Genomic DNA, 15,115 nt, shown 5'->3' with positions numbered 1-15,115 from the left:
TTGGCTAAGAAGTTTCCTAATATTCACCATGATGTTAGTAAGTAGGAATTGCATGACGTTGATTTTTCTTGAGACTATGCTATAAGTCTTTAACCTCTATGAATAATCCACTGGCTGCAGGGGTATTACCTGTCTGAATGAAAGTTGTAAATAATTCCCAGAATTTTAGAAAGGGAAATTTATCTGATGCATGTGTAAGTGACTCTGTATGCTTTTGGAAATTTTTTAAGCAGTCTTCCCTTCTTAGGTGTTCTGTTTCTCCATTCTCTGCTTCAGCAGAGTTGCTCTATGCACAGGTGTGTTGCAAGTGCTTAAGGAGGCTGAATAGTACCACCTGACACAACATGTGGTTTGGTATCCCTTGATACTGGACTGTTAGTTGACTGCATAGATCTTCCATTTAATCCCTGGTTGCAGCTAGAGCTGCTTTTTAGTATTACTGCAATAGTGTTTTAAATGCAAAAAAAAAAAAAAGTCAAATAACATGTTATTTGCTCAATCCTGTGACCTGCAAAATGAATAAAAATAATATTCTACTACATCAAATTGTAGTTAAGATATATACAGAACAAATATTTGAAAAATTAGAATATGTACGATGAATAGCTTCGATACTGAAATTTGTTTTTTGGTATTAGAATGCGCAGCATTCCCATTTAAGTGAATGAGAATTCTGCCTGCATAAGCAGAACCCATGCCCAAGTAATAACAAAATACATGCTGCAGAAAGATCACATAGCTGTACTCTGGATTGTTTCCCAGGTTCTTCCTTTGTCTACCAGTGTATTGGGTCTCGTTTTTGGGTAGTATTTGGATCTAGATTTCTGCTGAAATCAATGAGTGCATAGCATTGATTATAGCTGGAACAAGTGTGAACACAATATTTGAGCAACCTTAATTTTATGAATACTTACTCCTAATTATCATAAAGTTGATATGTGCATTTTTAGCTGTATGGATCTGCTGTTCAAGGTTAATGGTAATTCATGGTTTTTGTAAGATTGTGACCTTGGACTATAAAAGTAATAGTGGTTGAATATGATTTCAAAATGTTACATTGCATAGTTCACTATGATGCCTTAGTGTTTTACAGTATAGATCTGTTTTGGCAGAAAGGATTTGCCTTGACTCATTTTCTTTTGTTTTTCAGGAAAAGAAATGGAGCAATTTCAGTAACTATCCAGTCTAACGTCTTACTGATATCTTAAGGAATCTTACAAATACTTACTCTGAATTGAGAAAATGACTGCAGATATAGAAGAAAGTACAGGTTGTTGGAAAAGAATACCTGTCAAAATGTGGAACATCCAGTAGCTAAATTGGAAGTAGTATAAAATAGATATAGCTGTTATGGTGCGATTCTGGAGTGGAGTTAGCTCTATAGCACACAGCTAGCTCTCCAAGGGGAAAAAAAAAAGGACAAAAAAGAGCTTTCTGTTTTTCTAAATTATGGAAATTTTTTGGAAGACGTGGACATGGATTTTGAGCCTAGTCATGGTTTCATCGGAATTTCACAGTGACAACAGGCTTTCGTATAGTTCTCAAGGTAGGGTTCCGACCTCTGTAGCTGACAAGAAGCATATATTTTTGCATTTTATTTGAGTAATATTTTCTAAACTGCATTTATGTAATGCATGAGATCATATGGGCTCTGCTCTTAGTATTATGATTCATTGTTGTGGAAGTTTAAATACAGCAAATCTGATTAAATTTTTTGTTTTAATTTCTTTCTGTCTACTTTTAACTGTAGGAAAGCCTTGCAAATTAGATCTAGTAAAATGTTGTACTTGATAATAGTTCAGAGGCTTGCCATAACAACATTAATGTGTTTTTAGACCAGGAAGTAAGGATCTAATCTTCCTTGATCCATTAACATTTCTAGCTTTTCAATGAAATGAAGAGCCGTTTACATGGTTTTATGATATAATACTTTTCATTACTACTGTGTTTATTCTTGCAGATGGATAGCTTTTCTCTTTGAATGGTATCACTGGGAAGAATGTGTCCTTCTTAGGTTAGAATTTAGCCCCAAATATTTACATATTTTGGGTGAATAGGAAAAGATGCACAGTTAAAAATGTTTGTATTTCCAGTGACATCAAATTAATAGGAAACTGAACACTTTTTTTTTTGACTTAAAAAGAAAGAAAAAAATGTTTTCTTTTATTTAGTAAAACGCTACGTCTTGTGTTCACCTGAAAATGACTTTTACTAATGAGGGTAATGAGATTTAGCCAAGTGTGGTTTGTGTTTATACTACTACTTGTTGTTTCCTGTTATATTTTCTTCTCTTCTATGCCCACTCCCTGGACTGTCTTACCTTGTGATTACAAAGAGGAATTCCTGTCTTACCTTGAACACTACCAACTAACAATCCCAATAAGGGTTGATCAAAATGGAGCCTTCCTCAGCTTTACTGTGAAAAATGCTAAACCCTCAAGAAGGAGGAGGAGCACAGACCCTTATGACCAAGAACTGGCAGCATCTAAATTATTTTTTAAACTTTCTGCCTATGGCAAGCACTTTCATTTAAACCTGACTCTCAACACAGATTTGGTGTCCAGACATTTTACAGTAGAATACTGGGGGAAAGATGGACCACAATGGAAGCATGATTTTTTAGACCACTGTCATTACACAGGATATTTGCAAGACCAACACAGTACAACTAAAGTGGCCTTAAGCAACTGCAATGGTCTGGTAAGTGCACATTACGTGTTCTAATATAATAGTGTGCTTGTCCCTTTTAAATTACAGAAAAATAACTTCATTGGCGTATCTCAGTTTTTTGAGTCCCTGTGGGAAGCAAGCAGACAGGAGGGTGCAAAAAAACCCTAAAACCTGATCTGGATCCCGGAGAAAAAAGTATTTATCATTTTTTCAAGCTTAATTGTAAGTACTAAGACCCAATTGGGCAGCGCTTTAGCAGGCAACATTGTCAGTGTTTACAGTGTCTGCAGTAGGGCTGCAAGAGCAGGTCTGTACTAGGAACCTTACAATATGCAAAAATGTTGCACGCTGGAGGGGCTGGGAGGAGGAAGCAGTGGATCCTTTGGGGTACCGAGTCTCTCTAGAGAGACATTGATTGCCCTGAACACCTGCTCGTTACCTTTGAGAATCTGGGTTTAGAAACCTTGAGTAAATAACAGAGGAGAGGAATCACTCCAGAAGAGCAGTTGGTGTAGAAGTCATTGCTACTATAAATTCAAAGAGTGAAGAGGAAAGTATGTCTTTTGCAAGAACCAGCATCAGGAAGTAACTATTTAGCTTTTTCTTAGAGATATTCTGTTGACAAATTGTAAACAGTTGCATTTAAAAGCAGGATTAGACATTCTCATCTCTTTTATTCTCATCTCTTCTTTTACTTTTCATCTCTTGATCACATGATGGTAGTGCTTGTGTGGGAAAAAGCTTCTTTTATTCCCAACAGAAATTAGAAAACAAACAAAAAATAAGTAACAAAGTACTAAAATAGAAGGGCATGACTAGGAAATACTAAATTAAGAGCCTGTAATTTCTCTAGTAAAAAAATATAAAATATATATATATATTATGGTTATTCATTCTGGTGTTAACCATAGTAGAACACTGATCAGTCTTCTTGTTAAGAATGGACAGATCTACCTAATTGCTACAGAGAAAAAAAAGTTTGCACAAACTTACTAAACTAATTCCTATTTATCTGTGGAAGTGCTATTGAGTAATGCATCTTTGACAAGTAAAATCCATCTGCTTCAGACCTAGATAGGTTGCATTATACCCAGCTACTTGTGGTATCCCTGATACAGCCTATATTAATGTTTTGGAGTACTCTTGAGGAAAAAGAATTTAATGGGGATTTCCAGGGCTAAGTGAACACTTTCAAAGAAATGTAGTTAAAATGGTGTTCCATTGAGTGTGGTATTACCATTTGGTTAATGCAGACTTATAGCAGATATGTCTGAATTTAGTACAATTTTCACTGATTTTGCAGTTCCCATGTAATAATTTTTTTTTTTTTTTTTTTTTTTGCGACAGTTATTTAAGCTCTTAAGCTAATATCCTCAATATTCTTGCTTTTGAGTTCTTTTCAGCTGATAATACTATGGAGAGCAAGTCCCTGCTTTCAGAACTTGCTTCTTTAAAAAAGGCTGCGTGCCTCTGTATCTCCAGAGTTTCTGCTGGCTGAGGCACAGACTGTTTGCCCCCCTTAGAGCCTGCAGTCAGTGCCATGGTGCCCTCATTTCAGTTCCTCTCTGACCTTGGCCAGGGAGTGAGCCAAGAACGCCTGCTCTTGGCTTAGCTGAATCTTGTTTTCCTTTCATGTTAGCAAAATAAGAGTGGGATAAAGCAGGAAAAAGTCCCTGTTCTCATATCAGCCTTGCCCATCTCTTGCTCCTTGTGGCACTTCTTTTCTTCAAGGAATTTAGCAGCGTGGAAGGTGTTGTGGAGAAGCAGAATCTTATTTTTTCCTTCTGTGCCTCACACCCTAAGGTGACATTTAGTATTCCCATTGCTGCGTGTTTTCCCTCTGTCCTCAGCCTTGCTGTTTTACTGGAGTGAAGTTGCCTGTTGTTCTGTGGTTCTAGGTGTCAGTATGTCAGCTTAGTGTTTGTAAGTTAACTTCAGTGCAAAGTGCTTCCCAGTTAAATTGTCATTTTCAGTGCTTTCAGTTGTAGTCAGCTCTTACATATTTCTTCCAGGTATTCCTGGTCTGGATTAAGGCAGCCTTTATCTGGGCACACCATGACTGGCACTCCCGAATTCCACATGGTCATGCCTCTTACTTGGGACAAGTGTCGGGTGTCCACTGCATCTCCTAGAAAGGCCAAGCCACAAGCATGTGAGGCTCCTGTCATGGTCTCGAAGCAGACACAGGAGTGATCTGAGGCTCTTTCTCAGAGAGGCAGGGATCCTGCAGAGGGGTGCAGCACGAGGCTAGGCTCTGTATCATCCTCTACCGTACAGAAACTCCACTGTCATCCTGTGTTGGTGGGGCCTCCCAGAGCACTGAGTATGGGAGTTACAACTCCATTCAGATAAATCCATCACAGAGTTATTTTTACTGATGAACATTTTGTTATACAGCTGCTGGTTAGAACATGTTTAATAAAGCAGTTGGTGGTGAATATTGAAGACAATGTTACTTGTTTTAGAATTAAAGTTCAGAATAGGTCGTACTTCAGGTATTTGTTTCATTTTCCAATCTGATTGTTGGTCTGAAAGAGACTGCCAGTCATGTTCTGCATAGTCCTTGATTAACACCTGACTCAAAGTCAGTCATTTTAAGTTTAATTCTAAAACAAGTAGTAATCTTTAACAGTGACTGTTGCTCACAAGCAAAAGTATTCCATTTATTCCATTTATCCTGTTAGGCTTCAGTATCGCCAAATGAGTCAAATTTCTTCCCCTTAGTGAATGTCTAGAGTTTTTTTCTGTTCAGTTATTCAAGGTGGTCAGGTGAGACCATGGTCTAATTAACAGAAGTTGTATGACTTTGAAGAACACTTGTAGTATCTGAGATAAGTTCTGGTGCAAGGAGGGCTTTCTCTCAGTTTTGTTATAATAAAAATGATGAGCAGTCAAGTTCATTTCCCTGTCGCTGTTTCCCATTTCAACCTCTCCCTCTATATTTCTCATTACCAAGCACCCCAGAATTACAGGCTGCTACTTACTGAAGTTTCATTCCAGCAGTTTCCATCTGCTGGGCCCTGATTATGCTATAAATTGTCTGAAGTTATGAGGAAAGCTCTGTAATCCAGTGAGCAGTCATGTGAGGAAATTGAAGGTCTTGTCCGGCAGGCTTTTTGGCTTCCAAACTCATATTTACTTTAGTGGATGTTACATTTGTGGATGGATTGCAGGTTTGGACTTCTCATGAAAGAGTCTGCAACAAGCAGTATTTTGGGGCCTTTGGATGTTGGGTGCAAGGCAACAACGCCGAGGCATTGCCTAAGCTGAGTATGTCATACTGAAGGGAAAGAAGAAACAGTGGTAGATTGGCTGAAGAGAGAAGAACTTCACCTCAAGGGAAGGAAGTTTGTCTGATTCTGAGGGGAGCAAGTCTTAAAGAGACGTTTTGGAGCTCATAGGAGTGGAATCGAGCAGAACCCAAAACTTGCATTCTGGCCGACTTCTGTCCTCTGCCAGGCGTCAAAGGTCTTGAGTGCTCAAACTAGTTTTCTGCAGTAGTGGATTTTCTCATTTTGAACTGAAAAGCCAAATGGATGTCAAAATGTGTAGAAAGTGATTATTATTAGGAAAATGGATGAGAAGTTAAATCATATTTTGAGGCTACTATGGTTCCAATGAAATGTTTAATGTAAAAGCCCAAGTATTTCCATAGCATGTGAGTAACATTTGTGCTGTGTAGCACGGATGTCTCTGTCTGAACAGAAATGATAAAGAATGCTCGAGAAGTAGGCTGAGGCTAAAAGCATGACCTTCCTTGGTTAAAGGACGAATTATTTTGCTGGAAGACTTAGTGTTTGTTTCATATATTCCTAAATTAATGTATGTATCAATTATTCATATTGTTCTTAAATTAGTTCGTTTGAAAGCTGATACTACCATAAAGAATACGTCCACTTTTATAGATTCTAAATTGCATATAGTATGGTATTTTTGAATCTTATGTAAAATAATGTCTTATTTATAAAATAACTGTTAAAGATCAGAAATTATAGTGTTGTAGTTCAGAGTCTTTATAGTTCTCTTTGGTACTGATATGTATTTGCAGTATAGACTTAGTATTCAGGAAATAATACATATATGCAGTCCCCGTGCTAGTTTCAAGGTGTCTTGTTAGATTCCACAATGTGTTGTCTCAAGCCAGATCACTATTTTTTTCATCTTTAAGAACACAGTAAGCTTAATGCAATCTTTGTCCTCACACTGAAGTGCATAGTCAGCTGTAGACATACTGAACAACACTGACACATTTTCAGAAGTTTCCATTAAAACTTTACTTAAAGTACTTAAAACATACTTTACATTAAAAATGGATAAAGCATAAAGTCTAGAAAGACTCAAGGCGTGGAGAAACTGTAAAACAGTAGTACTGTGTGGAAAAGGCATGTGCTCACTTGTCCTTCATAATTCATTTTGCTTCTGCGACTGATGGACACCCCCCCCATCTGAAGGAGGTTAAGGCCCCAGCTGGACAGCCTGACAGAAAAAGATTCCTTTTCACAAATTCAGGGGAACTCCATGTGGATTCACAGATTTGTCTGAGCATGTCAAACTGCTGGATCCAGACCTTATATATGTAGCAGGAGTTGGCAGTCTGTAGTGGGATTGGATAACACAGAACCTCAAACAATCTGTTTTAGATAATAATCTTGGGAATGTTGCTTGTCGTAACCTACTTGGGGCATTCAGCTTGTTTCTTAAATTCATGGTATTTTGTCAAAACCTTTTGCTTGTCATTCTTATGTCTTAATGATGTTTCTTACACTTTGGAGAGGAAGTTTGATTTACAAACTGTTCAAATACAATAGGAAAACTAAAAAAAAAAAAGAATCAATTTTAATGCTTTAAAAGGGCATTATTTCAATCTCCTTTTTCAACTGAAATTGTGTTTTGCTTAAATAGTAGGTTATAAGCCAAAATGGGGTTTAGAGTACTGGTTTGGATATAATAGCATAATTCCCACTATTTATTAATCAGGCATTGCTGAATGAATATTCAATGGAAGTATCTCTAGCCACATGCATTTTCTAAGCTCAATTAAATGCTGGTTGTCACTGACATAGGTACATTTTCCATACGGGATTTGGAGTGCTTCTTAAAAATCAGTCACTGCTATTGAATGAGTCCACTTGCATCAGTTTAATATTGGAAAAACAGTTTAGTTTGCCAGCAAAATTAATGTTAACTTTAAAATGATATATGTATGCCAGGCTTATGTGAAGGGCATATGCAGGGCAAGTAAGTTTCCATTGTTTATCAAATCACTTGGCTAGCTGCAGCAACTGGCCATGTACATGTTCTGACTACCTGGTGGTAAGTGTAAGTTAAAATTTATTTGCAGTTTCTCAAGTAAATGTTATTAAGATCTCTCTTTTCTTAAACCACCATAGTTTTTGGACAGATAAGGTCAGATGTTGACTAGGCATAGGAAAAATTGGTGATACTCTGCTAACCTTTTTCATTGCTGGTACCTGAAGGAACTGTAATCGGAGTTTGCAGACATTCATAATAGTTTTTGCATATTTGCTACTGCAAATATGTGATTTGTATAGAGAATTAATGCTGCAATTAAGTGTTGTTTGTGGCATCTGGATTGACTTACTCCCCACTGAGGTCGTCTCACTGCTTAAAACTATCAGTTTCAGTATCTGGTATAAATGTCTCGTTCATGCTTAGACTTGTTAACCTGCCTGGACTTGAGTACAGATATGAAGGATATATACACTGGAGGAACCAGATTTAGGTTAAGACCACTCTGTTACAGATATGGAGCCACAGGTTGGATGGTACCTCTGTCTCCTCAGGCTTGGAATGAAGCAGACAGCCTGATGGTGTTGGCCAGAACCACTCTGCAGGACTCTCTTCTTCTGGGAACATGATACCAGAGCATAAAATGACTCAGGATTCGCATGAACCCAGATGTCTGACATCCAGACTGGATGCAGTCCAGACTGTCAAGGTTCTTTCTGCACATCTGGCAAACCCAGTTACGATTTTGTTTGTGTTTTCCAGACTATTTAAGCAGCAGTGCAGCAGTAAATGATTTATTTTCTAGTAAAATCTTAGATTCCAAGTAACAAAGAGGCATTGTGAGACGAATTTGATACCAGCATCTTCCAGGTGAATATAGACCCCGATGTTGCCTTCTTGAGTAAATAATTGAGTTCATAATGAAAAATAGCAGTGAAGAGGAACACTTACTGTTATAGTCACTGTGCAAGGAATGTGTAATTGAAAGCTGATCATACATATATTATCAAAATTTATAATAGGGTTATATTTAGAGAACTGTTCTTTCTGATGTGTTATACAGGATTTTTTATTTTGTAAGTTTTATGTTGTTACCGAAATCCAGTTATTCTGGGAGTGAAGAACAGCAGGCATTTGATGTACAAAACAGCAGCAGGATGAGAGCTTTGACCAAGAGTACAATGGCAAGACCTGATCTTAGAAACAGCTCTAGGATATTTAGAGCAGATATAGAGTGAGTGGTCTTATGGCTGATCATAGAGGTCTCATTGGAGGAAAAAAAATAACCCCTTTAAAAAGGCTCATGCATAGCACTTGCTTTACAGATCAAAGGTGCAGAAATTCATGATTCATCAAATCAGGATATGAATGCAGAAGTTCCTGCTTCCAGACTTCTACCTGATGAGTAGCTCTTTCTCCTGGTGTAGAAAGTTCATACATTCAGAATTTTCTAGATATGGATACCAGAATTTTTTATTTAGCAAATATAGGTGTGGTAATCTGTTAGGACTTATTCCCCAATATTTCTATATCCAAAAGGATTCCAAAACTGGATTTTCAGCTAAAGTTCAGTTTTAATTGCTGAAGGTTCAGGAAATTGCACAGTTGGCCTGAAATCTCCCTTTTCTTCCATAAACCACTTCCTGTTTGGAAGAAGCTGAGTTCACAAATGCGAAAGTTATGGCAATTGAATATCTACTATTCTGCACTGCAGTATGAGGGGAAAAAAAAGTTCATTTCTTATAGAGAATGAGGTCCTAGTGCACAGTCTGCAACAGCTCGGATTTGCCAGATTTGTGGTGAGACCTTTTAAGGAATAGATGCTGTGTAGATATTGTATCCCAAGTTAATATTAATAATTTGATTTTGATAACTAGCTCAGTTTTGGAATTAAGTAGCTGAATGTAAAATGCTGAATGGTTTCTCTGAATATATGTTCTAATATTAATCCTTCATGCTGTTTTACTTCGATGCAATGTATCTTAAGCATCTACCAGCGTGGTAGAATGTGTTGGGTTGGAAGGGACCATTAAAGGTCATCTAGTCCAACCCCCCTGTGGTAAGCAGGGACATTTTTAACTAGATCAGATTGCTCAGAGCCACATCAAGCCTGACCTTGAATGTCTTCAGGGATGGGACCTCCACCACCTCTCTGGGCAACCTGTTCCAGTGTCTCACTACTCTCATTGTAAAGAACTTCTTCCTAATGTCTAATCTAAACCTACCCTGCCTTAGTTTAAAACCATTACCCCTCATCCTATCGCTACATGCCCTTGCAAACAGTCTCTCCCCAGCTTTCTTGTAGGCCCCCTTCACGTACTGAAAGGCTGCTATAAGGTCTCTCCAAAGCCTTCCTTCTCCAGGCTGAACAACCCCAACTCTCTCAGCCTACCTTCATAAGAGAGGTGCTCCAGCCCTCTGTTCATCCTCATGGCCCTCCTCTGGATCTGCTCCAACAGGTCCATGTCCTTCTTGTGCTGAGGGCTCCAGAGCTGGACACAGTACTCCAGGTGGGGTCTCATGAGAGCAGAGTAGAGGGGCAGAATCACCTCCCTCAACCTGCTGGCCATGCTTCTTTTGATGCAGCCCAGGGTGCAATTTGCCTTCTGGGCTGCAAGTGCACATTGTTGGTTCATTTCCAGCTTTTCATCCACCAGTGCCCCCAAGTCCTTTTCCACAGGGCTGTTCTCTACCACATCCTCCCCCAGACTGTATTGATAGCAAGAACCGTCCCGACCCACGTACAGGACCTCGCACTTGGCCTGTTTGAACTTCATGAGGTTTGCACGGGCACACCTCTCTAGCTTGTCCAGGTCGCTCTGGATGACATCTCGTCCCTCCAGCATGTTGACCACACCACTCAGCTTGGTGTCATCCGCAAACTTGCTGAGGGTGCACTTGATCCCACTGTCTATATCATTGATGAAGACATTAAACAGCACTGGTCCCAATACAGATCCCTGAGGGACACCACTTGTCATCTCTCCCCATCTGGACATCGAGCCATTGACCCTCTGGATGTGACCATCCAGCCAGTTCCTTATGCACCGAACAGTCCACCCATCAAATCTGTATCTCTCCGACTTAGAGAGAAGGGTGCTGTGGGGAATCGTGTCAAAGGCCTTGCGGAGGTCCAGATAGATGATATCTATAGCTCTTCCCTTGTCCACTGATGTAGTCACTCCATTGTAGAAAGCCACTAGGTTGGTCAGGCAGGACTTGACCTTAGTGAGGCCATGGTGGCTGACTTGAATCACCTCCCTGTCCTCCATGTGCCTTAGCATAGCTTCTAGAAGGATCTGTCCCATGATCTTCTCAGGCACAGAGGTGAAGCTGATAGGTTGGTAGTTCCCGGGGTCCTCCTTTCAAGCCTTTTTAAAAATGGGGGCAATGTTTCCCTTTTTTCAGTCACCAGGGACTTCCCCTGACTGCCATGACTTTTCAAATGTCACGGAGAGTGTCTTGGTAGCTACACATCAGCCAATTCCCTCAGGACTCTGGGATTCATCTCATCAGTTCCCATGGACTTGTGCATGTTCAGGTTCCTCAGGTGGTCTCAAACTTTGTCTTCACTTACAGTGGGAGGGACTTTGTCCCCCAGGTCCCCGTCTTGCAGTCCTTCAACTTGGGAGGTGTGAGGAGAGATGTTGGCAGTGAAGACCGAGGCAAAAAGTTGTGCAAGGCCATTTTGGCTTGGTGTCACTTTCAATGGATATGAATCATGTAGTTTTGGAAAATCTCTGTGAAGAGATTATTTGTCATAAACCAAGAATATTTCTTGCTTTCTTACCACATCCACCAAAATGATGGGAAAAAAAATCCAGAAATAGGGCAATGATATTTTTATTCTTTTCCCATTGTATTGCTTATAGGCTCCCACTAAAATCAGTGGAGGAGAGCTGGCTCATGTATTGCTTTCTGTCTTGATTTATAGTTGTGGATTTCTTCAAAGAGATAGATGACAGTAAAATATTTTTTAACGTTAACCTTTTTAATAGGAGTTTTATGTTGTCTTTTGCAAGTTTTAATTTTCTTATTTTCTTCTTTAAGCATGGAGTCATTGCTACAGAAGATGAAGAGTATTTTATTGAGCCTTTAAAGAATATAACAGAAGATTCTAGTAACTATAATTATGAGAATGGTCATCCTCATGTTATATACAAAAAATCTACCATGCACCAGCAACATCTCTATGACCACAGTCACTGTGGAGTCTCAGGTAAATGAGTATGAGTGTCAATCCTTTTAAAAAATTGTAACTTGAAATGTATTTTAAACTCTTGCTTGGTTCGCATATAAGACATAGTGGAGAATGTAGCAATGGGAATCATTGCTTTTAGGAATTATCACCTTTTGGGTGATGCAGTGTGCCTGGTTGAAAAGTAGGTTTGCTTTTTTTTCAGATTCAGATATAATGTCTTTAAAAACTGAGACACTGGGAGTAAGTCTTGTTTTATGCCTGTGTTGTATACAGTGGTAGTAATGAGCACAGGCTTCCTCAAAATGTGCTACAAATGGACTGTGTTCCCCAACTGGAATGTATGAGTGCTAAGTATTACAGCTCAATGCTTAGTAAGTGTTTCATCTCATTTGAGGAGACTTGACATGCAATAAATGTATTAGTATTATGGTTAGTAATACACTTGGAATTGGAGTCCACGTCTTTCTTGTTTATGGAGGTTTATTGTGTTTTGATAGTGGCTTTTGGTTCAGTGGGTTAACATTATTCCATAATAGTTGAATATGTGATTTACACATTCCTTATAGGAAGGGTTTTATAGTTTTGATTGAGAGATATTTTCCTTGTAAAGCAGTTTTAACTTCCACAAATATGCTTTTCAAGTACTCTTTGACATGATTTTCACTTGCTTAAACTGAAGCCAAAAACAAACTAACTTCTGAGGACAGCATGGAGTAAATCTGACAAGTTATTTTAAAGCACTAAAATAATGGGTTTTTTACATAATAGAAAAATGTCCAAACCTTGTCATTTTTTTATGTCTCAGAAATGGCTTGTTATTAAAAGTTCAGTCATGGACAGTTTTATTCCATGAGATTCAGTGCACAGAGCAGGCTGACAAATACTAATCTTAAACCAAAATAGTATCACCATTCATTGATGTAACTTATTTCAACTTCTTTTGGAGCTTGTAACTTTTACTGGCACCAGCTGACTAAACTTACAGTACAGATTGTCTACAAAGGCCCATGCTTGGGAGACAGTTTTTCCTGAGTGTTTCAGTTAACTGTCTTTAGGGAACATCAGACTTCATGTATGTAACTTCGGTTTTAGTTTGGAAGCATTATTCCATCTATGTACTTCTAATGTTGCAAAACAACTCTCCTAACTGGTACTGCTTGCAAACTGATTGTAAAATAAGAGTACTGATGTGTGTTCATTTTGTGGGGAAAGCTGTCACTTAAGCCTCTTGAAATAAGTGGAAGGATTATGAAATGTAGGATGGTGCAGTTCTTACCATTATTATATCCCTAGAAAAAAAGAAAGGATGTTGGCCTCTGTCAGACACTATCTTCTAGTTTATTGCTTAGGAAGTCATTCTCCTCCAGCTGAGGATGAAGCAGTGGCAGCTAGTTTGGTCAGGTTGCCTTCAGGCGTTCTGGTGATATCTGTCGTATGGATTATAGTTGCATGCATTTTTTATGAAACATGCAGTAATCTTTAGCATTTATTCCTTTGCATATTTGATGCTGCCTTCCAGATGACTCGCTATGTTAATGTTCTTCTCATGGGTATCAAAATCTTTTAAACTTGCTTTCTGTTCACTGTTGCAGCTTTATTCCAAAGTGACATGGCATCCAAAGCAACCCCAGAATATCTAAAAAGTAGAATCAAATATTAGTTTTCAGTTTCTCAGATTTCAGACCCTAGGACTAAAGCTAGGTTTACAGTAATAACTTATTTTGCTAGTAAAATAAATCTTTGGGGCTTTTGACTGGTTTTGGAAGTTTTGAGCAGCCCAATTTTGTGTTTTAAAATGCTGTCATAACAAACCTGTAGCTGCCTTTTGCCAGTATATAATTTATTTTGTCTGGAGATGGATTTTAGCTTTACCTTCAGAACAGTTTTCCCAGTGTAATATGCTGGTAGGAATCTGCTTGTGTAGCTGTGCCACTATGCATGGTCTGGCAAGTCTCCCCTACTGTAATCTAGACCTAAATTTATCGTGTACCTGTTCTGTATCTGTGAAGTGGTCAGGATTTTGAAGAGTTGATAGAGTCAAGGGAGGTGTTAATTCTGACCTTTCTGAGAAAAATTACTACAATTGATAGAAAGTGGGATGGGGAATTTGGTGGAAGGATGATCAGAATTGGTTGGGATGAACACGTGATGGACTATGTAGTAGATAGTAGAATTATGATTGCTAATAGAAGAGAAGAATTGAAGGGGTAGGGAGGTTCAGATAAGAACATGGGATAGATTTTCATAACCTAAATTAGATTTTAAACAGTTAGATGTAAGAATGTTTAAACAGTGTTAAATTACTATTTCATGCATGTATCGTCACCAAGTTAACTATGTTTCATTAAATATAGCTGAAATCATTAAGGCCTTGGTAAGAAGTTGAGCACTGTCAAATTCCAATTGCCTCAATGGGATTTGAGGCCGATGGGTTACCTTGCAGAACGGTGTGTTTGGATAGGATTGAGAAACATCAAAAGTTGACATGAAAGCTGCAAAGTGGCAGATTAGTTAGGGATGGCTCTACTATATGCTGCGTTACGTTGTGGTTTTACTTATGCCGTACTTTACAGTCAGTGTATTCTAAAATGAAAAAACCAGTATAAACATTAAATGTTAAAATAGTAAGAAAAAAAACAGCACAAAGTGCTTCAGTTCAAAATAGTGTCATAGTTGCATCTTACATAAGTAGCTTTCTGTTGCGTTTTGAGATCTTTTTCTGTTTGTGTTCTCTCCTCTCTCTCCATGTTCACCCCCACCTAACATCTTTATAGGACTGACTTAGGAACGCTTGTGTACCATATGTGTGAACTCCATGTCTACACACATTTGGATTTCTTTTCAGTTGCAATTTAAAACCTAATTCCCTGCTTTTTTAGTCATTATTTTGGAGTTAATTACAGTGTTTTTCTGCAGTTTTTTTCTTTCCATTTTTGCCTTTTTTTTTTTTACTTTCTGATAGCTATGTTTGATGCTAATAAAGTTTATTTATTT

At 38.4% G+C, this 15,115-nt stretch overlaps 1 protein-coding gene across 3 annotated transcripts in view; it reads left to right on the top strand.

The window, feature by feature from the left end:
• Positions 1–1,449: 1,449 nt before the first annotated feature.
• Positions 1,450–15,115, top strand: part of ADAMTS6 (ADAM metallopeptidase with thrombospondin type 1 motif 6) — a 153,059-nt gene continuing 139,393 nt past the window's right edge. For 2 of the 3 annotated variants that reach the window (XM_074166099.1, XM_074166098.1), the window contains exons 1-3: positions 1,450–1,546; positions 2,336–2,700; positions 11,971–12,139. In XM_074166099.1, the coding sequence (XP_074022200.1) occupies positions 1,450–1,546; positions 2,336–2,700; positions 11,971–12,139 (631 nt within the window). Of the gene's footprint in view, positions 1,547–2,214; positions 2,701–11,970; positions 12,140–15,115 lie in introns of those variants that run through there. The other variant, XM_074166097.1, reaches the window with a different exon arrangement.

The sequence above is a fragment of the Numenius arquata genome, chromosome Z, assembly GCF_964106895.1.
Source record: "Numenius arquata chromosome Z, bNumArq3.hap1.1, whole genome shotgun sequence".
NCBI classification, from domain to species: Eukaryota; Metazoa; Chordata; class Aves; order Charadriiformes; family Scolopacidae; genus Numenius; species Numenius arquata.
Note: the sequence above shows the minus strand (reverse complement) of the source record. Positions and strands in the feature narration are given on the sequence as shown.